The sequence below is a fragment of the Thermobia domestica genome, chromosome 5, assembly GCF_964235325.1.
Source record: "Thermobia domestica chromosome 5, izTheDome1.hap1.1, whole genome shotgun sequence".
In the NCBI taxonomy this organism is placed as follows: Eukaryota; Metazoa; Arthropoda; class Insecta; order Zygentoma; family Lepismatidae; genus Thermobia; species Thermobia domestica.
Genome location: NC_137458.1, coordinates 85,554,400 through 85,580,162, shown reverse-complemented (window position 1 = coordinate 85,580,162; position 25,763 = coordinate 85,554,400). Strand labels below are relative to the sequence as shown.

The following is a 25,763-nucleotide window of genomic DNA, read 5'->3' as shown; positions in this document are numbered from 1 at the left end:
TATTCAGTTCAAAATCTCTTGTCGTCGCGAATTCTGTCGAGGAATTTAAAGCTTAAAATATATAAAACGATAATCATACCTGTTGTTCTGTATGGTTTCGAAACATGATCGCTTACTCTGAGGGAAGAACATAGACTGAAAGTATTTGAGAACAAGATGCGCAGACGAATATTCGGACCCAAGAGGAACGGGAATGGGGAATGGCGGAAACTTCATAACGAGGAACTACATAAATTATACGGCTTACCAAACATTTTTAGGGTAATCAAGTCTAGGAGGCTTAGGTTGGCAGAACATAGCCAGGATGGAAGAAAGTAGGAACGCTTTCAAAGTGTTAGTGGTAAGACCAATCGGAAAACGACCATTAGAAAGACCTAGGCACAGATGGGAAGACAAGATGGATCTTGCAAAAATAGGAATACAAATTAGAAACTGGATCCAGTTGGCTAAGGATAGAAGTCGGTGGAGAGCTTTTGTGAACGCGGCATTGAACCTCCGGGTTCCGTAGCCTATAGAGTTAGCTTACGAAGCATGAGTAGATGCCTAGGCTGATACTACAAATAGATTAAATGCGAATTTACTGAAAAGGTGGGTTCTACTGACATTGGATAGTCTATATACTCTTCGTGTGCTAGGGCCTAGGGGAGAGGAGATAAGATTTCATATCAGGTTACGTCACGCATAGTCGCACGCCTTCATTTTCATTAAAAATGGAAAAGCCAAGAGAAATCAATTTAATCTTACATTCCTTTCTGGCAGTCGGACACAAATCATCACACTTATCCCAAAAAGCACTTTTTAAGTCAGATTATTGAGGGGACATTCCCCCAAGGTCCAAGATTGGGGGGGACATGTTCCCCTCGCCTTCCCCCCCCGGGATTTTCGCCAGTGCTACATACCATGATCTTTGAGATGATACTATTTGAAAACTGACACATTCCCCTGCTGCAATTTTCGTTTCCAGGTTATTCATAAATTCGTCTATAACATTCAATGCTCTTTGAAGATAACATTCAATGCAGGTGTTTTATAAGCTAAGAGTAAATCGTCAGCATACGCTAGTACTCCGATTTGATAGTTGTCAATCTCAGTTTTCCAGGCGTATCTTGTAGTCTTCTCGGTAATTCATCAATTACAGTGTTAAATGTAAGGAGCTCGAAGAATCGCCTTCTTAACTCCTCTCTTTAGTTTAGGTTCGACTCTACGATCTTGTTCGATTATCAGAGTATATACTCATAATTTAATTCCACCACTTCCTCAGCCATTCGTCTTGCCCTCAGAGCTACAGTTATAGTTGCATGGGGTACAGTATCAAAAGCTTTCCGTACATCTAGTATACAAAATGCAGCTGTGTTTTTCTTAGGTTGTTTTGTATCTTCATCTACCAGGAAGCAATTGGATGTACTATTTTCCTTTCTGAGAAATCCTTTTTGAGCTCTTAATAGTTGTACCACTTCTCTTAGTAGGTCGCTTATTATTCCTGTAAAGATTCGCATTAATTAAATAAATTTTAAAAAGGTAGTTACTAATTCTAATTTTTCTTTACTTATAACGTCTATTTTTTTGATCCTATCGGGTCCAGGAGCGTGTCATTTCTTATTCTAGTGACTCTTCTTTCTTCTTCCGAATTTCGAGATATCGTCATCCTGTTATAACAATTGTAACAGCACCCTTTTTACTTCTCGCCTTTTTCTTCCCTTCTAAGGCGAGTGCTTACTTTTCCTTATTAGTAAGTTTGTGGTGGACAATATCGCGTTAGTGCAGTTTCTCGGAGTACTCCCACATCCTTCCACATCTCATTCCGCCAATTCTTCCAACGTCATTCACTTACCTTAATCATAACCCTGGGACGTTAAACTTTTTTTTCTTTCTTTTTTTTTTTTTTAACGCTATATCAGTTGATTTTTGAAGTATTCGTGGAGCATCTCTATGCTTACGGTTGATGTATGTCTCTTTGTCCCGTGTTATTGGATCCAACAACACCATTTGTCTTCCACAAGCATAGCCGGGAATTCTGTAACAATGTCAACGGACATAAGCAAATTTACAGGTATATCGAAGAAAGGAAGAAGAAGAAACTGGTCCCACAATTCGCTGCTCAGAAATTGAGCTACGTGTCTGACGAAAACTGTTCACTAGCTGGGTTTGCATACACTGCGTTGCTTTCCCTGGTATAGAAATACCAGAGAACCGCTACTGAAAAATATCGCAGAAACTTTCATACGGTTTTGTTACTGAATACGCTTCTGTTAAAGTAAATGTGTGTTCTTATGTCTAATTAAAGCGTACTGGCTTTCCTTCGTACTCAACTTTTTGCCAGCAATAGTGCAGGCGCTGTCAGTTTGGCAGTACTGTCTATTGGTGGCAAACACTTTCCAAAACCGCTTACAAATACGAAAAGTAGCAATACTCGTAAATATTTCGCGTTTTTCAGTTATTAAATTTTAAGCTCAGAATTCGCGAACTTTTGAGTAGCAGTGTGAGTTTTGTATAGCATTTATTTCCTTTAAAAAGTAGTCTTGGTCATGAAAACTAATTCTGCACATCTGCCTGCTAGTGACATCCATAGTTAGAACACATGATTTTTTTTTTTGGGGGGGGGGGGCGATGTATAACACACAAGAGAACTTTATTCACTATAATGAATTATATAATCTTCAATGAAAATTTATGTTGCTTTTTTTTTATTCTTAGGGAGAAAGACTTAGCCATGCGGTCGGCTGTGCATTTGCGGCATGTCTGGAGAGGAAGCAAAAGCGTGATAAGGAATGTGGGGTCACAATGACCTTCGATCCCAAAAATTCCACTTTCACAAGAACAGGAAGCTTCAGACAAGCGTCCATCACTGAAAGGCTACAGGATCCACAAGATTGTAAACCTTCAGGTAAGATAATAATTTGACGTAATTACTGAACATCATTATAAATTGGCTGTAACTTTATTAGAATCATGCTAATACGCCTTATAAGATTGTAATAAGATTTTCACATTACGTCCGTTACTCCGCACAATGAATGAGCGACTCGGAAGCGCCATTTTCGGTAAAATTGACTTATTAGTGAAATGGGTTGAGATTGAACCATAAAAGAGTATGTAGGGATGGAAATGTACCTGCAGATGGCAGGGGGAGCTTGCTTTGTTATGTCATTGCATTGAGTTGCATGGGAATGTTGAATCTTCGTAACCCAGTTTACTCGAAAGTTCGAAAATGTGACAAACCAACTCTTAAACGAAAGTAAATATTTTGAACCCTGTTTTTTGCATTACACGAGGGAGAATCAGAAACTAAGATTACAAAGCCTATATTTCTGGAGTTTCGTCCGTTATAGACGAATGAGGAGTGTGCGGTAATCTTAATGCATGGAGTTGGCAACTGTGCAGAGTTTCAGCCATCCGCCACCTGCGGCGCTAGTTGTATCTAAACACAAATGGCGACTTGTTTGGAAAACTGGTCTCGCGAAGAAATCCGCTCAGTTATTCGATTTCTGTGGCTGAAACATGTAATTGCGGCTGAAATTTACCGGCATCTGGTAGAGATTTACGGAGAACTTGTAATATTTCGTTAGCATGTCGCAGAATAGTGTCGAAAGTTTGCGGCTGGTGGAGAAAACGTCACCAACGAGGAGTGATGTAGCCGACCTAGTACGACATCAACAGATCTGAACATAGCTCGCGTGTAGGAGCTTATTCAGAACAACAGGAAATCACGTTGCAGTATCTGGTGGCAGAATTGGGAATGCCGTTCGGAAGTGTTCGTCACATTGTGCACGATATTCTGTCGTACGGAAAAATTTGCCCGATGACAACGTGGCTGAACATGCAAGGACAGGATTTTTGTGAGGAGGGAATCTTCAGACTCATCCCATGATGCGACAAGTAACACAACCGATATGGAGATTGTCGGAACATAACCTAATGTATGTTGTATGTGTTGGCTGTATTGATTTTATGAAATATGTACAGTCCGCAGAAAAAAAAAAACTGCCACATGAGCATGGTGAAGAGACGAAGTCTTTTGCTCCAAAATAAGTGTACAGGGGAGGACTCCGAGGTTTCTTCTGGCGTGATTTGTTCCACTTAGACGCTATGTTGATTTCGTGGGTTGTTAGGCGTTTGCAGGTTTTTTGCTGCGGACTATACACGTTTCACTGCAGGCTTTGTAATCTTACTTTCTGATCACTCCTCGTATATCTTGAGCGATTATCTTGGCCGGGTTCGTTCATTGAGTCAATCCGGAAACATCTTCATGGGAACGATGACTTAAACGGTGGATATCCATATCCCATTCATTCATACATTTAAACAAATTTAAATTTCGCATAACGCTAATATGGAACCTTCAAAACATCTGAGAGTTACGGGTTGCATAATCATATAGGCGAAAATATTTTAGTCTTAATCCTTATTATAAACGCTAGCCCATTCGCGTGATCCTGTTTACTGTGTTAGTAGAATTTATTTATTTATTTATTCTGACCTTGAATTTCATGAAATTTTGAAATGATTTTCGGAAACATCTTTGTTATTGATTGGATAATGTAAAATTCAATAGATCTAGAAAATGTTATTAGTGTATTTAATTAATTTGGCACTGCGCATGAAAAACATTATTTTACAGCTGAAATTTGCTTATTGTGACCTAATGGATCATATGTTAAAACTTAGTTGTCTTAAATTTATGTAGTTATACGTATACCAAAACATACCAAAATATTTGATGTACATTTTATTTACGTATTGATACAAATTTGTTGAATTTTAATGCTATATAATTGTTATAACTGTCTTAAACATTTTTCTTGTTATATTACAAAATTAGAATACGTAGAGACATATTTTAAAACTTCCCAGATGTACGAAATTAGTTCTGTAAAAGAATGTTCTTTAAAAAGTTAGATTTTATCTTTGCATAGATGCGATAAATGTAAAGAGTCATTTTAGAAGCAAGTTCTTTCCTCCTGTTTATCATGCACAAAAATAAATAATAAGCTAAAAAGTAGTAAAAATATTATCACACAACATTGAAAAATGATACATTGTAAGCTCTTTCGCTAATTGCTTTATCAGATAGGGGTCGGGAAGAAAGTAGGCAGGAAAAGTAGATGCGAAAGATCCATTTGTACGCCACGTAGCAATGTACACATGAATACATAATAATGTTGCCACGTTCAAAGTAAAGAGAGAGAGTATTAAAGGAAGATAAAACTAATGAGACAGGTCGGCCAGTAAGAGACAAGGGATAGTAAATGAAGAGAAAGTATATTATTTTGAAAAAAAAATGTGGATCTATAATTGTGTAAAATACAAAAATGTAAATTAGTAAAAAAAAAAAAAAAAAATGAAAATTATAAAACTAATGACAGTATTGACAGATAATCCAAAATGGAAAGAATGTGCAGAAAATAATAGTAAGAAAATTAAAAGAAATATAAATTGGCAAAAATAAAAATACATGTATGGTGAAACGCAAGTGAATGTAGTGGGCTAACATATATAGACAATTTAGACCAGAATACGGGTCACGGATAAGATAATAACGCGTCTTCCCATCTCTTTCTGATAAATATAGAAGTCTTGAAGGAGTAATTTTGAAGTACTTACATGGAAGATGTGGTCGAATATATTGTTATGACGAGTTGTGTGTTCTGAGACAGGTAGATGAGGAATTGGCATTACAAGAATATCAATGATTGTTGATTGGGTCCGAAGAAAAATTAATTTCATGGACTGAACATTCGATAGATTTAAGGATATAAATAAGATTGGATAAGTCACAACTGTCGAAATGGTGGAAAATATGTTCGCTCTTTCATAGATGTTGAAAGGTCAGAATGATATTGAATATAAGACGAATCCCATATTTCGGTTTTTAGCATTTGGTGGGAGTGTTTCAGGAATGAAAGTGCAAAAGTTGAGGGGCTTTCGGCAAATTATTTTGGGGTGAGTCGGGAAAGCTTTTCCGGTTTTTAGTGTGTATAGGATGAAAAGACTCATTAATTTACTTAGTGGTTTTGAGGTTAAGGACATTTTTTTTTAGGAGACAAAAAGAAAGAAAATAGAAACTTTAGGCAGGTCAATATAGTTTATTAAAAACAATAATGTTACATTTTCCAATGTTTGTAATACTAAGCCGTATTCATTGTTGAAAGATTGTGAAGGAGAATATGCTTACTACATTTAAAAGTTTCTCATAATCTGTTTTGAACTGGGATGTACTGTTCTCAAAAATGAAGTTAAAAGTTCATCTGTCAGTCTATTTATATTCCAATGACTAATGTTCAATGTTCTAATACCAAAGATTAGGAATAATGTCACTGGCTGGATAGAACTTTTGAGGGGGACGCATCTGGCCCACGGGCTGTAGTTTGCCTCATTAGTATACACCAGTGTTCCACTAACCTATGACCTCAGCATACTCAAAGAGTTCACAAATGCATGCCCTTATCTTCAAAAGTCCAGCACACAATTTCTAGTCTAAGTAGCTCAGTCGTAATCACAAAGAACTACGTATTTGAAGGTAATTACCATTTTAAAGTCAAGAGCTCTGTTATGGATACTCGCGTGGTTCCCTTATAAGCCAAGGTATTAATTATGCCCTGAACAACAAATACCCAATCATCACTGCTTTAACCTTTCTTTTGGCTTCGATTCATAGAGGGCATTTTCCTAATGTATGAAATAACCCTCACTAGAACTATTCCTACAGTCCCTAAACAACATATACCCAGTCAGATTCATCTGATGTTTATCCAGCCATACACTCATCGTCCTTAATGTGGATGTCAGATTCGAGAAGGAAACTCCCAACTGTGTGCAATAATTCCACTTCCAAGAGCTTCCCATCCTATTCCTTAGCTTTTCGGGGAACCCTTTCCGTTATTCCGAAATTTACTCAGTATCATCTCGGTCTTTGTTCCTTATAAAAACTAATTGTTGTCTACCTCGTACTTAACACTTCAGCGGAAACCAAAATGTTTAACCACCAAACTCAAATTCGTTTCCCAAATGCCTCCAATCTTCACAGTTTTATTACGAAAACTGGTCCCTTGAAACACCCGTACTTTCTCCTAAGAAATTCAAGAAGGCCAGATGTAAAATATGCCCTATATTTGTATTACTTTGACTTTCCAACATTTCGTCACAAAGATAACTCACAGATACCATCATTTCAACACCTTTAAATTCACCAACTGTTCATCCTTGTGTATTGGCAAAATCAGCTGTAGTTTTGATCTGCATCAGCAATCATTGATACTCCTGCAGGGCTCAATTCCTCATTTAGATATCCCAGAACGCGCAACTCATCACGACAGTACATTCGACCACATCTTTCGCATAAGTATCCTCAAACTCCTTTCTCTAGATATTTTCATGTTCCTCAGAATGCGATGAGAAGACATTACCTTCATCTTCACGAACCGCCCCGCTGATCTTAACTGTCTGATATCCTACCCCACAACACTTACTCCAATTCCCATAAAATTTACTACCTGGAACCATATTTTTGCCATTTTTTTACTATTATTTTACATTCCTACATCCTCTTCATTCTCTATTCTCTCCTATTATTGTCATTACTTTTTAAAAATTATTCTTCACTTTTTAATTCGTCACTGATTTGTATGTTTCAACTATTTTTTTGTTCATTTCGTATTATGTTTCGCTTCTCTAGTTTTAATGTGATAATGCCCAATGAATATATAATGCATCTTCTATAACTGTGCGTACAATCAATGCACTCAAATTATTGGAAAAAGAATTGAATATTTCTGTTAGTGGTAGATAAAGTTGATTGTTAGAAGTACTCTTACTTAAGTACCATTGACCTGTAGGAACCTTATAAATTTGGCCCATATGTACTTTCTCCAGTGACTACATTTACTAATATAGCTGTATTTTATTCAATTTTAAATTTGTATGCTTACGTTTTAGAAAATCATAACTGTTTCCATCATGTCGGAGCTAGTTAAAATATTTAAATTATACAGTTACTGAAACCCACAAAGATGTTCTGAGATGTTAATAGAACTCAACAGTTCCTAAGAAGTGTGTTATAATTGTTGGAAACGTATGATGTCACAAATGCTACTTAATTCCAATCTTTGTTTGTAGTTCACGTTGATATAAGTCGCACAATACAAGCCAGATTCGAAGAACACCGAAGGAGCACACCTGAAGCAGAAGCGCAAATTGGAACTACCGCAACTAGCATTAACTCAGGTGTGTAAGATTCTTTCCAATGGTACATGAATAATAGAATTCCCAAACGTCCCGCTTTAGGCAGGACAGTGCCGGATTTACATAATCTATAGCCCCCAAAATTGCTGAAAATATTAAATGTTCCGGTTTCTTTTCTAAACATAAGTTAACATTCATGCGATATTTTTAAAGAATATATCGCTTATACTAGTCATCGGCACTCACTTAATAAGAATAACTCACTTACTTATTTTTGAATTAAAAGATTCAGTGGATTTCAATCAAAAATTTTCGTGTACGCCTTATATCTAGAGAACTGCATATAGGGTAGGAAAACCCAAACTATCAGTTAACTCAGTATGATGTGCCTATTCCGTAGAAAATACAACAACTCGATTTAGGGGCCGGTCAAAAATTTTATGGCCCCTGATCCAATTGGCTCAAAAGATTCTCTATTTCAACAAAAATATTCTTGTAGGCCTTTTGTTGGAGAACAATAGCCAAACCCAAACTATCAGTTAACTCAGTATGATGTGTTTATTCCGTAGAAAATACGAAAACTCGGTTTAAGGGCCGTTAAAAAAAACTTGTGGCCCCTGATCTAATTGGCCCAAAAGATCCAATATATTTGAACAAAAAATTTCTTGTAGGCCTTATATTTGGAGAACCAGATATAGTGTAGCCAAACCCAAACTATCAGTTAACTCAGTATGATGTGCCTATTCCGTACAAAATACGAAAACTTGATTTAGGGACCATTCAAAAATTTTGTGGCTCCTGATCCAAAAACTAATAATTAGCCACGATCGCAGTCTTTTGATGCATTTTTGGTTTTCCTAAAATTCTTGTTCGTGAGTGTTGACCTATTATTTAATTATGATACTTCAGCGGAAAGCAGATGCAGAACTATGATTATAGTGTAGATTTTCCTAGGGTTGTTTAGTCTGAAAATTTATTGTTTAAGAAAAGAAATTACAAAATAATGTTAAAATAAATATGTTGAATATGTTCTTATAACCTAAATTTATAGAAATGAGAAACTAAGGTTTAGAGATATTGACACAAAATTACGAAAAATACTACAAGATAGAAATACATAATCTATTTAATTTGAGCTATTTCTTATTCAGACTACAATCTAATTCTATTATTTTCTTTTCATATCTTTAATATCTGTCAGTATATCATGTGGGAACTTTGGATTAACCAATTCTCGTTATAAAATGAACAAATATAAAGTGTGAGAAATCTGGACATCACCGATTTCTCTTTAAATAATTATCATCAAATATAAAATGTAGAAAATTTCGTTATCCAATTTCCTCATGATATTTTCGCTTTTTTTGTTTGTTTGTTTGTTAAAAAATGGGAGCCTTATATACGAATCACTGGACCAAAAAGATTAAGGAAAAAAGTATCGTAAAATTTATCTAATGGTTGGTAACTTTTTTTCTGGCCTCACATGAATTCTTTTTAGAGGTCACTCTACGAGGTATTGCAGGTACATCCCACATCGATATCAGTCTATTTCCTCATCAGTGAATCCCGTAGGTTCTGTAGAGTATGCGGATATCCACTCGTACTTCTGTGTTTCAGCCGCTGCTCAAAATTGTTCCATACAGTTTTCAATTTGATTCAATTCTTGGGACTTTGCAGGCAAAACTATTTCCGACAGAGGGCCTGAATGTTCCATGTACAGACACTTTGAGCTCTGTGAACACGGCAGTTGTCACTTTGGGATATGGGAGTGCGTACTGCACATTTATGGTGATGTTGGAGAAATGTAACGCCTGATTACTGGGAGTATCTAAATAAATATCGTCGTTCATGTTCACATTCACCTTTATAAATTAGCCCAAGCTAAGAAAACATAATCACAGAATTTCCTTCAGCTTGAACCACACCCTCCAGATTCTGCAGATGAAATAGTTCATTGGCGTTCGGTGCACTCGATGCCTTTCATCACTGGAAATACTTAACTAAAAATCCTGGCGTAACAGCTCTTAGAGGCCAAGAGCCAGTACCAGCCAGCTTGTGGCACTCATGCAGTTGGGGTGACTTCTGGTCAGCACACCGACTCCCCTTGCCGCTACCTGGCTATCTGGACTTCGCTACTTCTTTCATTTAAGAAGCTCCTCAATTGTTGTCACGACGCTGGGTAGACGCCACAATGCTAACACCATCTGATGATTCCAAACGGTCATCCATCTTTCCTCAGACTAAACCCGGCGCTGCATGACTTTATTGATCTCACAAGAAGTGGTAATTCAGGGCAGCTAGGGCGTTGGCTTTGCATCACTGGAATACAAACAAAAATGCGTCTCGTGAGACCAACTACAAGTTTCTTATCCCTGTTTTACGTTCTTTAACCCATTGAGCGCGAGCATATTGATACGCTATGGTGAGAAGTGATCACTTTCTAGGTATCCTACTCCAAATGTCCATTGCATGAAGCTACTTTCGCAATGTTCTTCCCGAAATTGGTTGGATGGAGCTATATTCTTAGACTGCAATACAGTTTGAAAGCTATTTTCCTTGACTAGTTGTGAAACTTGTCGGTGGTCACTGTGGGCTAAGATCTTCTCGCGACCACAGTTCAGACGTCACTTTATATTGTTATGCGCCTTAGACCATTCCTCTTTTCACACATTGGACACTCCGCTTTGACACCAAGCAAAGGGGGCAAAGACAAGCCTAAACACAAGGCTTTTTTTTTCTTTGTTCTCTCAAATCGTCGCTTTGATCCGTCTTCATTAGCTATTTCCATACAAGTAGCTGGTATACAAACTTCAGTAAACTACAATGGTCATCCATATCAGTGATGAGTTTTACCAAGTCACGTGTTAGTAGAACGCCACCTATAAGGATAGAAACAGACCAAAATTAATTCTAAAGGGGAGTAACTAATTTTTAAAGACTTTGGTTTACCAACCAAAATTTCCTTATATATTTACCCTGCCTGTCCATGTATGTGTGTGTGTATTCAAGAGAGGAAAAAACTAATTGATGGATCAGATGTTAAGGATCGAGTTTGTTGATGGAAGTAATCCTCTATTAAAAGTGGTAGGAATTGACCACGTCCGGTTTTAACGTTGGTCACTGTAGAGCAAAAACTGCTATGGATAGCGAGAAGTAATTTCCTGAAATCGAGTAAACGTCCCATAAATGTATTTCATCGCCATCCTTAACTCTCTACTAAATCCAGAAGTAATGAAAATGCACTACAACTTCCAGATTCAGTATTGATCTACATGGAGCAAAAACGAATAGAGATAGCAAGAAACTCTTTTCTTGAATCGATTTAGCGTTCTAAGAATACGTAAGTTGCATCTTCTGTCTTAACCCTCTATTCAAACCGGAAATAGCATAAGTCAACTACTTCCGGTTTTAACATTGATTGCTACAGAGTAAAAACGATGGTAGATAATAAAAATCTGTTTCCTGCAATCAATTAAGTGTCCTAAGGATAAAATCCATGTGCACCAGTGCAGCTGGAGAAAGCTGGCTTCTCACAGTTCGAGAGAACACGTGGTGTATTGGAGGCGTTGTTGCCAAAGGGTCTGCAACCACAGCAGCAGCTTCGACGACAAATTTAGGACGTTTAACAAGTCATAATTCTATAATCGTAATACAGGAAGGTATGATATCCAAATAACAACAGTAATGGTACTTGGAACAATGATGTATGTTAAGGTAGAATTTTGGAGTTATATTATTATGGTAGGAAGACATTATGGAAAAGTAAACTGTTATTATATTAATATATATACACACAAAAATCACGTATGTCCTGAAAGAGTATGAGATGATAAATCTAGAGTAAAAGTAAATAATAGGTTAATAAACTTGGTTTTACGTTGAGTTTACACAGAATCCGAAATTTGTCATATTCCATGATATAAAATAGGAGATAATTAGACATGGAACCTCGCACCCACCTGCAATTTTTTTTTTTTTTTTTTTTTTTTTTTTTTTTTTTTTTTTTTTGTCAAGTCATCTTCTACCAATTTGGACAGGTATACCTTTGCTATTGGGGTGATTAGTGGAGTGGAGTGATGTACCCATGTTTCGTCAAACCATACTATTCTCTCTGGTTCCATATTTGCCATCTCTCAAAAAACAAAAGCACATAACTATATCCTCCCTCTAATAAAAATCTTCCTTCCTAACTATTTCTTATATCGAAACCTTATATTTTTAAGTACCCTGTGCAGGGTTGCCTTCCCACCTGTGAATAAACAGTGGGAAGACAACCCGACTAATGATCTTCCCGTAACGAATCGAGGAGAGAATCTAAAGTCGGTATTTTTTTTGTTCGGAGTAACTGTAAACATAATGTCGAATTATATCCTTCGTGTAATCATCTACGGTTTATATATATATAATATATGATTTTAACCAGATGTTAATAAGTGATACCAAAAGATTATCGTTAGTGCCTTCGAGTTTTTCTGCAGTGACTCTCATTCTAGGGTTTTCATTGACTTTCAAAATATTCAATGCGTGCTTGATCACCTGTTCTGCAGGCATAAGGTGACTTATTTCCTTTTATCGTCTTTGAAATAGCACCGTGCGTTCCAGTGACTGAGTTCTGTTTGTTGAACCACTTTTCTTCTTGCTGTTGTTCCAGTATTTTTAGTCTCCATATTTATCATTCTTTTTTTAAACACATTACATACTGAATCTATTCACAATCTACAATTACCAGTAAGTCGGAAAGAACACTTAAAACAGCACATACTCAAACTTCTATTACAAAGACCCTACTATATCATAGCAGAAACAACTATTTGACGATTGAGTCAACCTTCAACTACTGGGAGTAGCCAACGCCACCTGAATACAAGTGGCGTTGGAATAGCGCGGTCAGTCACTTTAGTTGCCTAGAAACAGCATGAAAGAACACTGCAATGATTGGCGAAACACCTTCCTTTTCCTTTCGTTTACAACACGTGCAGCTATTTGTCAGAGCCCAGCCTTCAGCTTCACTATATAATCTCCCTACTAACCGGAAGTGGTAGAAATCTATTAGCACTTTTTGTTTTTCATATTAACTGAGAAAATATCACGCCATACAAAGTAAACTCCATCTCGTGACATACTTGTAACACTGCTTCTTGCTTACCCATACAGTGAACAAAAATTGAAGGGATTGGAATTAAATTTCGGGATACCATGCTTTTGTAACAGTGAAGACAAGCCATTACATTTTTATTTTATTATTATCATATATTATTTACAACACTGAGTTCTAAGAAGTTCTCAGAACATCTTTGTTGGTATCAACAATTATGCAATTGAAATAGTTTAATCAGTTCAGGAGTTCTAACAATGAAACTGATTTTTTTCAAAAGGCAAACTTAAAGAATCAAGCAAGATGCGGATGAAACGCTAAAATACAACCTCAGTTTTTACAATTTATTTTTGTAATAAATAAATAAATAAAAAATAATATCATAAAGTATATATTTACGAATAGTTTAAATTGTAATTCTAGCAATGAAATGAAAGTTCAGGACTTACGTAGATGTTTATTTCTGTAATTATATGGTAGAAAACCCATTTCTTACGATAAAAAAAATTGGAGTATGGTGAAATTTTTCTTCGCATTTAGTTTACCAGAGAAAAGAAGGTTCCGATTTATTTGTTATGAGTTTATTTCCAAGGTGTTGATGTCTTCTTTACTGTAATACCGTTGATCCTGAGACCGGAAAAAAAATTAGAACTGCTGCTGATATTGATATTGAGTTGTTTGTAGATTAGCAACTACATTATATGGTCACACTGAAAAGTAATGTCTTTTATTCTTGACTAATTTAACATAAAAAACACTTATCAAGTGTAACACAATAATAACCTCGATGTGTTCGTGTGATAGTCAGTTTTTTTTTCCCTTAAATGCTCATCGATATTTCAAGCATAATTGTGGATTGCCTTTCTTCGGAATACTTTTTTAAGTTTAAATTCTGTTAGGTGTTTGGCTAATTGCATGTTAGGGTATAGAATTTCAGGTGCACAGTAGTGAGTAAATTATAAGATCCAGCAATTAAACAACAACAACAACAAGAACAACAACAACAACAACAACAAAATAATAATAATAATAATAATAATAATAATAATAATAATAATAATAATAATAATAATAAAGGAATTAGAAGTATTGTATATAAAGCCCTTTTTATAAAGAGTTTCTGTATTGGTTTAATTACTGGAATATAGATTCTTATAATTGACTCATTGTCACTGAGAATATTATACCCTAAAAACAATTCTGAAGAAAGACAATCGATAATTTTACCTAAATTTTTTTTTTTTTTTTTTTTTTTTTTTTTTAATAATATTGTTCATCACAGAAACATATCCAGGTTAGTGCCACGTTATGTTTTATACTTTTTCTCAATTTATGTGAGATTTATATCTTGAGGTGCAGGCCTAGGTCCAAGTCACCTGTATCACCGAGTTTTGTTATAAGTAGTTATTTTGTAATATAGTTGATGAGAATGAAAGATGGTGGATGAATCAACAACTAAATAATATGTCTTTCTTTGTTAACTTCAGTTGGCAGAAAAATAATAAAGATGATTCGAAAAGTAAACTGCTAGCAACTGATTTATTATTGAGAAATTGCAGTTGAATAGTTGATACCTTTTTAATATGCAAGCCCATTGTTGATATAGAAGAATAATAAATAAGATTTTTAAAAAAAGTTTCTTGTATGATATGATTAGAAAAAAATATATACTGGGTGTATCAAAAATTCGGGGCATAGAACAACTGCGTTATGAGCAAAGATACGAGAAAACAGAAAGAGAGAAGATTTGTTGGAAATAAGTAGTTTGCAATCTAAATTGTTGAGTTCTTCCAATGTCACCAGGCGTTTGAGTTACATACTAGTAAGACGCCCATGTTAAATGAAAAATTAACGTATCTAATTCAGCAAACTGTTCGAATAGAACGTAAAACCATACATAAATGGTACAGGGAACGTGCGAATCCGTTTTCCTACAATGCCGTATTGTTGGTGTGATGAGAGCCCAAGGGAATAGTGTGCTGAACTGGCAACGTTTTTTTTTTTTTTTTTTTTTTTTTTTTTTTTTTTTTTTTAATTTAGCATAGGGTGCTTTACCAGTGTAGAGTCCAAACGACAGGTGTGATTGAAAAAAAAAAAAAAAAAACGTTTTAGATTGAAAACACCTGTTTCTAACAACTTTCCTCTCCATTTTTTCGTATCTTGGAGAGACCGTCGACTCATTCGAAATCTGTACATGGGACAACGAATGAAGTTGCGCTTGAATGAAGAAGAAATCAATATAGTGTGGAGATTAGAAGAAAAGTCAGACAAGGATGTACTATGTCATCAAAATTATTCAACATTTACAGTCAATGTTTAATGAAGGAAGTATTAATGGGAATTTGGGATTTCAAGATTGGAAGGCAGGTCATTAACTAGATCAGGTGTGCAGATGATACGGTTATTATAGCTAGAACCGAAGAAGGCCTACAGGAGATGATTGACAAAATAGTTAACACTGGGAAACTATATGGAATGAACATCAACACTGAAAAGTCGAAGATCATGGAAATATCCTGTGAAAACTCGCCCTTATGGGTGAGAGCAGAACAAAAAAAGCTTGAAAAGGTCGATAATTTCAAGTATCTGGAAAGTATTTTGACGAGAGATGCTTACTGTACCAAAAAGTTCAGATCAAGAATTACCCCCCCCCCCCCCCCAAAAAAAAAGCATTCAACAAGAAAAGATCACTTTTAACTAACAGGCTCAATATTGGACTTAGGAAGAAGTTGGTCGAGTGCTATATATGGAGCAGGAGCATTGGACTGTATGGTTCAGAAAGTTGTACATTACGAAAGTTAGAGAAGAAATATTTAGAAATCTTCGTAAATAATGTAAATTTGTCAATTGTACACTTATATATATGCAATGAGCAGGGAGAAAAAAATATTGAAGTTTCGAGGGAGGAAAGAATCCTTAACCTTGACTTTCTTCGGAAATTACCACTGCTTCTACCAGATGTTTTCAAGTGAAGTTTTGTAGTTCTCCAACGTTCCGGCAATGACAGAATCGTTTGGCCGTACCCAACGCGGAAAGTTTTTTTTTTTTTTTTTTTAAGTAGTCTTTTGTGCCGCGTATTTCACGACACTTACAGATAGGACTAACTGTCCAATGTCTAAGAAATTAAGCTAGAGAATACGAGAAACAGAATAGATTTGTTGCATAACGTAAGTTTTGGGATACTAAGATTTCTAGGTCATCTAAGTCTTGAATTTTCTGACGAACCGTAGGCGACTTGTGATATTTCATAAAGATCTGTTGCGGCTCACCATTGCTGGGTAATGACGAGAAAACCCTGTGTACTTACTACTACTGGTCGGTATATAAGTTCCTGTGGTTAACACGGTCATGTGGCGCAAACTTCCAGTGAAAACAGAACACTTCTGGTTTCATCACTTACACACATACTAGATGATCATTTCTGTAGAACGCACTATTTGAATTACTATCAGAACCTCTTGCTGTAACCAAATCCATTAATTTCTTGTGTCAGGATAACGAGGGAAATACCACTTCTTGTCAATTATTGTGATTTGTCACTAGAACTGTGGTCATGTCGACTTAATTAACAGTTCTTTGCCAGAGTGACATGATGCTTTGTAATAAAGTCTTTCCAGTTGTCAGAAAGAAAGCAAACTAGGCCTGTACTAGTGAAGGTAACAAACAATAATAGAGAGTATGTCTAAGCTTAAGCTTCAAGTAAAAAAGTATACTCACGAACGTACAGTGGTAGAAAAAGTCAACCAGTCAGTTAGTTTTTCTTTCTGTATGTATATATTTTTTCTCATATATTCATTTGACAGCCCTAAAGGAAAGGTATTCAAGTATTCATCACTGTTTCGTTATTACGCTAATAAATAGTATGCCTTGCAGATAACAAATGCGGATTTCAGTTCATGATTTTGTAATCAAATTTACTAAGAACAATACTTTTTCAGAAGAATGAATTGTTAGTGAATTGCAACATACTCTGTTTCTTTTCGTAGCATAACAGATGTCTTGAACCACTTTCTATTTTGTGTAATTTATTTGTTTGTTTATATGATGCGTATTTTTATTTGTGTATGTGTGTGTTTGTAAATTATCAACGTAAGGCTTCTGTAGCTTGAGGTATACAGGGTGTTTCTAAACAACACCGACAACGGTATTCCTCACACCAAGATAAGATAAAAAGTATAGACCAACCTGAGTGCACAAATGCTTCCTTTCGGAGTTATAGCCTGCCGAAAACATGAAAAAATGAACTTTCAAGGCCCATAGCTCCAAAACTATGAGACCTACTATAGTCGGATCAAGACTTCACTTAGGAACTAGTATGTGCCCTATTCAAATATCCAAGTTTCACCCACCTGCGATACTTGAACACCTTTCACCCACCTGCAACAATTTTTATAGAGGTAGTTTGTGAGTACTTCAAATTATGTGCCCGTAGCCAAACTTCCTCTATAAAAATTGTTGCGTGAGTACCTTAGAATTCTGAAACGTGCATTTTTGAATAGCATACATGAACTGAAGTCTTGACCCGACTACGGTAGGTCCCATAGTTTTGGAGCTATGGACCTTTAAAGTTCAATTTTTCATGTTTTCGGCAGCCTATAACTCCGAAAGGAAGCATTTGTGCACCCAGGTTGGTCTGTACTTTTTGTCTTATGTTGGTGTCAGAAATCACCTCCCAAACGTTGTCGGTGCTGTTTTGAAACTCCCTGTATTTCTGTGTAAACACATTAAAATTGAAGTAAGTAAAGGTAAACTTTTTTTTTACGGATAAGATTATCACGTAAAGAAATGCTAATGTAAATAATAATAATAATGATAATAATAATAATAATAATAATAATAATAATGCACATGTTTGCAATTTCCTAAATATGATTAATTTGTTCTTTTCAAAATAACTTCTCATGTGTATGGTTTTTAAAGCTAAATATAATATTGTCCTTTTAAAAGGAAGGGAAGGCTGTACGTTGTTCAAATGTTATTTGTAAGGTTGAGAAACATTACTGATGATCTTCTAAGTTCTAACAGAAATTTAGGTTAGTTTATTTTCCAACAGTTCTCTATGTATTAATTTTATTTTCCAGTAATTCTCTGTGTTTGAATTTTAAAAAATTTCGGAATTCTTAAAAACACTAATTACTGTATTACATATTTCGTATTTTAGAACCACCAGCTGTGAAGAACGTACACAATCCTTACGCAATTGAACGTCCACATGCCACTCCGACAATGCTTCAGAGACAGGGATCATTCCGAGGTTTCCAGCAGCTCAACCAAACATCACCGTTCAAGAGACAACTCTCTTTGCGGGTCAATGACCTTCCTTCTACAATAGAACGACATCGGTCTTTAAGTCTAGAGGGTAGTTCTGATCCAAGGGCGCCAAACAAACCACCAGGTACTTCTGAATTGTGCTGTGTGGTGTGCCGTATTTTAGTTTTTCTTACATTTGGTAGTTAAAATATTATAGTTACTAACATTTGCTAACAACGTATGTGAAAGTCTTATTTTATTTGTAAGAGTAATAGGGTAGCATGGAACAATAGTTTCATTATACATTATTACATACGTGAAGCGATAAGGGATCAGTTTTTTTAGATTAGCTGTTACATTCCTGACACGGTTCAATCTTTTAATGCTATATTCGAAATAATGATAAAAGAAAGAAAAAATTGTCAAGTGTTTCTCCTTAAAAGTAAGAGGGAATGCTAGCTTAAAAGCTTTGATTTAACATGGTCTGTAAACACTTTTCACTACCTAACATCTCGGGGATCTGTGAAGTGTTTTTGAGGAAAGAAAGAAAGTACAATAGTTCAGAGTAAACAAGGTATAGGTTATTACATCTATACCGATGGAAACTTGATGGACATAAAGTCTCTCGCTGATAACAAACATTAATAACAAGAAAACAAAGAATGATAAAAGCATGCGGTCTGAAAACATCGCTTGTATGATACTTAAAGGTTGTGCCACAGCTTGTGCTGCTACCTACTGCAGCTGACTGCAGCGCAACAGCCATTTTATTTAAAAATGGCGTCAGCACAACAGAAAGCGGCGTGTGTGTTGTGGTATCATGAAACAAAATCTCCCGTCACAGTTCAACGAACATTCAGGAGAGAATATGGACAGCAGCCACAAAATGTTAAGAGCATAAAAGAATGGTATACTAAGTTTATTGCAGCAAAAAGTGTTTTAGACCGTGATAGAAGTGGTAGACCAAGTGTTAGTGAGGAACGTGTAGAAGCTGTTCGTGTTGTTTTAACCCGAAGCCCATGGAAATCGTTGCATTGCGAACTTCTTCCTGTGTGGTTATGTTAAATACAGTGTTTACGCAACACCTGTCCGTGATATTGCGGACAAGATAAGGGTCGTAGTAGACACAGTCTCTCCTGAAATGTTGAGTAACACATGGATGGAAATCAAATATCGCATGGATATCTTGAGGGGAACTAATGGAACACATGTTTAGATTCTCTAAATCAGATTAAAAAAAAAAAAAAAAAAGTTTTCCTATTATTTGCCGCAAACCGCATGCTTCTATCATTAGTTTTCTTGTTATTAATGTTTGTTATCAGGGAGAGACTTTGTCCACCCTGTATAATAAATTACAACTGTAATATACTGTCTGAAGCCTCCATCAGTACAGATGCAGTAACGTATTGTCATTTGCAGTAAACTACTGTCATTTAAAAAAAAAAAAATGACACAAGATATATAATGAAAAGTGTGTATTGCGCATGTTAATTGGCAAGTCGTAATCAACCCTCTCTTTATTCACATTAGTTCACAATACTACATGCCTACAATAGGTACGAAAGGATGCAAATGTTGAAAGATATCTTTCAAAGAAGACTTACTTCACATTTATATTTCATCGGTTATAATGATAACTAGACAAAAGAAAAGAAACGAATTTTAATGTTCTTTTCTTTGTTCTGCAGATCAGGATAATACTTTCAACAGTCACGTAACAGTTGCGATTCGACAATATTTGCGTTTACCAAAACAACTCTTTCCTTACATATGAATGATAATTATGCACCACTATAAAATTATAGTGATAAGTTGAGAAGATAAAGTACGTAGATAAAGTGCAGCAGTGTATTCGAACATATAGACTACGACCAAAGAAGATAACATGTTTTTTTATGCAGTTTGTACCTAAAATACTTTTTTTTTTTTTTTTGATAACGTACAAAGTGGCTATGGGTTTTCTAAATACGTACTTTCGTAGTTTCCTGTGATGTAAATTACATTTTCATGAAAAGAGCATGTTCTTTTAATTTATAACGCGTAATTTAACTTATGTGATGTAGATTTAAGATTGTTCAGATAATTTGCTTTACTTACTGAGTAACAAAAAACAAATTAAGTCAATTTAACATGCGAACACGTCTGATGTCCTTCGACCAATTCCTTTTACCTCTAATCTTCATCTCCTTTGTTTCCATTTTTTTTAATTATCAACGAAAATTTTATTTGCAACGAAAGTCAGTAGTTTGTACGTAGTACTGCATTGAAATAGATGGCTTAAAAATCAAGTTTTTGCCGTGTGATATAGCTATAAAGAACAATATTCCTTGCGTATATGTTTAACACAGTAGTGATATTAACTGTGACTTGATATATATCTTCAACGTAACTCTTTTTTTTATATATGTATATACGTAGCTTTTTAGTGCTTGCTTATTATAGCGTAAAATTTAGTCTTCCGATTTCGTTCTACCGTACTGAACGCCAAATTTTATAGTAGAGCGTACAGTAGAGTATTATTTGTTTAGTGTAAAACTGTAAATGTTTACGTTGTAGCTTTCTTATGTATGTGATTAAAAATTTGTTTTTACTTTAGCATGCCTGCCCAAGGGCAGGACAGGTAAGGAAGTGGCGTTTCTGTTTGCAGTTCTTCCTCTCGTAATATTGTGCACATTCTTCACCTCCCACACACATGATACATTGCTCACATCTGGAGTGCTTCAGAAGTAAACTTCAGTTTTACTCCTTTCCACGAAGATACGAATTTTATCATTATAATATGTACAGTGTTTTTTGTGTTGTGCTGTGTGAAAACAAAAATTCACTTTCTGAATTGTATATTCAACGCAGGCTTTTATTGCATGTTTGAAACTCATTTCTGGTATTTAGTACTGCATTTTGTAAAATATGTATTCATTTTTTTTTTCCTCTGTGGGAATGTGTGTGTGCATGTTTATGTTCCTTTCTCATGAATATTTTCTGTCTTCAATTTGCTGTCATATCTTTAAATAATCTTTCCTTGCAGGAACAGGAACGGAATGGGGAATAATTGATAAAAGAAATAGATGGAAATGTCATTCCAGTTTTTTTAAGTTAATTGGTGAAAGTTAAATTGACAATTTCTAATTTTATGTATGGCAGATTATTAGTTTTGACCAGGATAATTTTATTTTATTTCATTAACGTTATTATGCTTTTTTCTAAAATATATATTAAATATTCTGGTACGTTTACTAAGTATATATTTACAATGTTTGATTGACATTCTAGAAGTACTATTACGCAGCTCAGTCGAAATTATACTCCTCAGTTTTCATTTATTTATTGAAGTGTTTATCTATCGAAATTTTCGCATTACAATTTTGTTTTCGTAAACAATTTAACTTCGGAAGCCGTAAGAAAATATAATTTTGCTGACTATATCAAAATTTAAAATTGCAGTGTACGTAGTAAAGTACATCTCAATTGCACCGAAAATTGTTCATCTTTTGAAAATATGTATAAAATGAAATCTTTCAAGTTTAACGTCCCACGATTATGCTCGTTAGGCTAAGGGTGGGAGGAAGTGGGAGTACTCCGGGAAAACCCACAGACACGGTGTTGTTCGCTACACTTACTGGGCCGGGGATCGAACCAGTTACCCACGCACCAGAAGTAAGCGCTCTACCAATGAGCTACCGTTTTACCCTTGATTTAGAATAACATGTACATTATTCAGTATATAATGCTAAGCCATTTCTCACAAAGTTATTGGAACTATGATTCATTCACACTAAATCGGCACAACTCTTAATAATTCCATTGCTTCTTTTTATTGTATACATGTACAATCACTATAAAAATGCACATCATTCAATTAAACTAATATGTGTGTGGTTTTTGTAGTTTTCAGAGGAATATGGTTTGTATAAGTCCTAAAGTAGAATGCTAAAATGATCTTTTCTTTTCAAACTGACGAAAGAACGTGAAAATAGTGGGATTGCCTTCTTGATTAATATTTACAACTGTATATTTCTAACATATTTCAAAGAAATCATGACTAAACTAATTCAGAATTATACTGTAAGCCTTGAAAGCGAGCTTTGACTTCTATCTCATATTTAACTTAAATGACCAAAAGAAAGCATGTATTACTTGTATCCTAAATTACAGTTAAACAATATAGAGGTATTTATACCCATTCCAATTCTTGTGGTACACTTGCATTTCATGCTTTACTCTACAGATAATGAATACGAATTTAAAACGTAGATCAATATTTCAAGTGTCCAGCTATAAAAAAACTAGTATCAAGAACAAAAGTTTTTGTATCACAGTAATCTGCTTTAAATAAAAAGGTATTTGTGTGTAATTTTTTTTCGTTTTGTTTTCTTTATGACTGATGTCGCGCGATATTCTGAAGTACCAATCAAACGTCGGCATGGTACTTTAAGTAACGTTAACCTCGTTCCCATTCTCATACCTGAATATGCGAATAGTAAAACGACTTTGAAATGAAGCTAAATTGTTATAAATTCCAAAGAAAGAAAGGAAGAAAGAAAAAAGGTTACAACAAATGGGGTGTAAATCAATCATCATCATCTATTTCCTCTTCGTCTTCTATCATTTTTATTCATTTTGAATGGTGTATACAGAGTAGTGGTAATAGTATTTATGTAAACAAATTTATTTCTATATTCCTTATGGCTCTATATTTCTTCATAAGTTACAAAACCTAGTCTTGAACTATTCTTTATATATATCTAAAACCTTTGCATTATTAATTAGTGAGCAGCTATTTTAATTGGAACTGTTGTTCCCCTTTTTTATCGTTAATATTTTAGCTGTAGATGCTCTACTAAGTGTCTGCATCTTGTTTTCCTTTTTCTTAGGAAGCCTTATAACATATTTATTAGGTTTTTTAATTACCCATATATTATTTGGAATTTTTATATTAATTCAAATGTGTTAAGCATAAGCTTTAGTTATATTTACAAAATCCTTGTTTACTGCTTTCGTAATTATTTTCACGAACTACCTATGAAATAGTGCCTTTGTGCTATTGCCTTTCTTCTAAATTGTGGTTATTAAAAAGAAGAGATCAAAATTAACCTAATATTTAATTCTGCATTATTATTATTTTCCTTTCGCTATGGTCAAGTCTTTTTTTATTATTAAAAAGGAGCATTTGTTTGGTTGCATACTTAATAATTAATTTAGTTTTTAGTTTTTTTAATACCTAACATTGCACTTGGAGCCTCTTTGTGCACAATTTGGTGTGTTATCCTTGCAGCAAGTCCCCAGCCTCCTCCCAGGACCCAGAGGAATCGACTTCATTCGCTGCCAAATGCAGTTAACAGTGAGTGTCTTGCACATCCTATTACCTGCTTGTTTTCATATACACCATATTTTATTACATATTTCTGTTTGCATGTTAACACAGGTTTTCTGTATTTAGTACTATAAAGTTGTAAATGAAACACGGAAATGTTATGAGGTAATATTTACTGGATGATTGTACTGCGAATATCTTACATTATTCTGAAACTTGTCTTGCGTGAGTGTTCTCCTGAAGGCAGGTTAATCAATTTGTTTAACGATGTTGGGTGGACTATCTTTTTAATTTATTTATTTTTTGTAGCCCATTTATTTGTGTAGAAAACTATCCTTCTCTTTTCTTTGAAATGAGCTGGAATTTTCGTGATCTTTTCTTCAAGTCGATTTTAAATGTGCCCTACTTCTTGAAAAATGTTGTGATGTATCGGTTGTTCTAAAAATGGATTCAAAAATTCCGTGGGCGCCATATATATATAATATGGATGGATATATATATGTATGTAAGGAGGACCATTTATCTTGATAACTAATGGACAAAAAAAAACTGAAATTTTGTACTTTTGCAAATATTGGCAGGTGGACATTGGGGCTGGTGGCACAGGAAAAAGTGCGTTCACGGACAGCAAGTGAGAACTGAGCAGGATCTCCATAGTATTGATAAACAATCGTGTTATTGAACCTATCCGTCACTTGCAGGATATTTCCTTAGTTGTCATTTCGCTTATGAACCCACACACACTTACCACTAAGCGCCCCTCCAAAGTGAAGTCACTGGTATCTCTATTGTCGTTCACCAAACACAGAAAGGCGAGACAATGAACTAGTCAATGCACAGACTTTATTCTCGTCCTCCCGTTACAGACAGTCACGGGGCAGTTTACATGAAGAGCACTGTTGCCATATCAGAGATGAGGATGAGAGGTTCAAATCTTAAATATCGTAACATAGTACATTATTATACGCATTTAGTCCGAGTGTAAAGGGACATTCTGGGCACCCTATGGAAAAATCAAATGATATTTTTACTTAGACTTGACAAAGAAATTAAATTATTGAAATTCCAGTTCATTTCAAGAAATATTTGGTCTAGGAATTAATTCGTGCGGTTTTACAAAAGATGGCGTAACTAGCTTATTGTCCCATAGTTTCGTTGATCCAAACATGCGTTGAAAACTACTGTCATTGAGCATCTTGTTTAGTATATGTCAGTTGCTTGAAGCGGAAACAACAACATTTTTTATTCAACTGAAAATGGCGCATTTTGTGCCTGATAAAGTGTTTTTGCGGGGAGTTATTCTTCATTGCTTTAACATGAAGAAAAGTGCTACCGCAAGTCATCATATTTTAGTGGAAGTGTTTGGTGACCATGATCTAACTGAGCGAACGTGTCAGAAGTGGTTTGCACGGTTTAAAGGTGGTGATTTCAGCTTGGAAGACCAAAAGCAATTTGGACAGCCAAAAGAATTTGAAGATGAAGAATTGAGAGCATTGCTTGATCAGGATTCGTGTCAAACGCAGGACGAACTTGCAGAAGCATTTGGAGTTGAGCAAACAACAGTTTCCAAACGTCTCAAAGCCATAGGAATGATTCAAAAGATGTCTTATTGGGTTTCACATGAATTGAAAAGAAAGACGTTGAAAGAAGAAAAACCGTTTGCGAATTGCTGCTTCAAAGACAGAAAAGGAAGGGATTTTTGCATCGAATTGTAACTGGTGATGAGAAGTGGATTCATTACGAGAATCCTAAACGAAAAAAGGCCTGGGTGAAGCAAGGTGAACCAGGTCCTTCACAACCGAAACGAGATATTCATTGTGCAAAGGTTATGCTGTATATATGGTGGGATTTGAAACGTGTGGTGTACTATCAACTTCTAAAACTTGGTGAAACTATTAATGGACACCGCTATCGACAACAATTAATGCG

General features: G+C 35.2%; 1 protein-coding gene across 6 annotated transcripts in view; it reads left to right on the top strand.

Moving 5' to 3' along the window:
• numb (NUMB endocytic adaptor protein) overlaps positions 1 to 25,763 on the top strand; it is a 431,069-nt gene that overhangs the window by 384,266 nt on the left and 21,040 nt on the right. For 4 of the 6 annotated variants that reach the window (XM_081758768.1, XM_081758764.1, XM_081758765.1 and 1 more), the window contains exons 6-9: positions 2,695 to 2,884; positions 8,113 to 8,220; positions 18,435 to 18,668; positions 23,796 to 23,861. In XM_081758768.1, the coding sequence (XP_081614894.1) occupies positions 2,695 to 2,884; positions 8,113 to 8,220; positions 18,435 to 18,668; positions 23,796 to 23,861 (598 nt within the window). The remainder of the gene's footprint in view (positions 1 to 2,694; positions 2,885 to 8,112; positions 8,221 to 18,434; positions 18,669 to 23,795; positions 23,862 to 25,763) is intronic. The other 2 variants (XM_081758766.1, XM_081758769.1) reach the window with 2 other exon arrangements.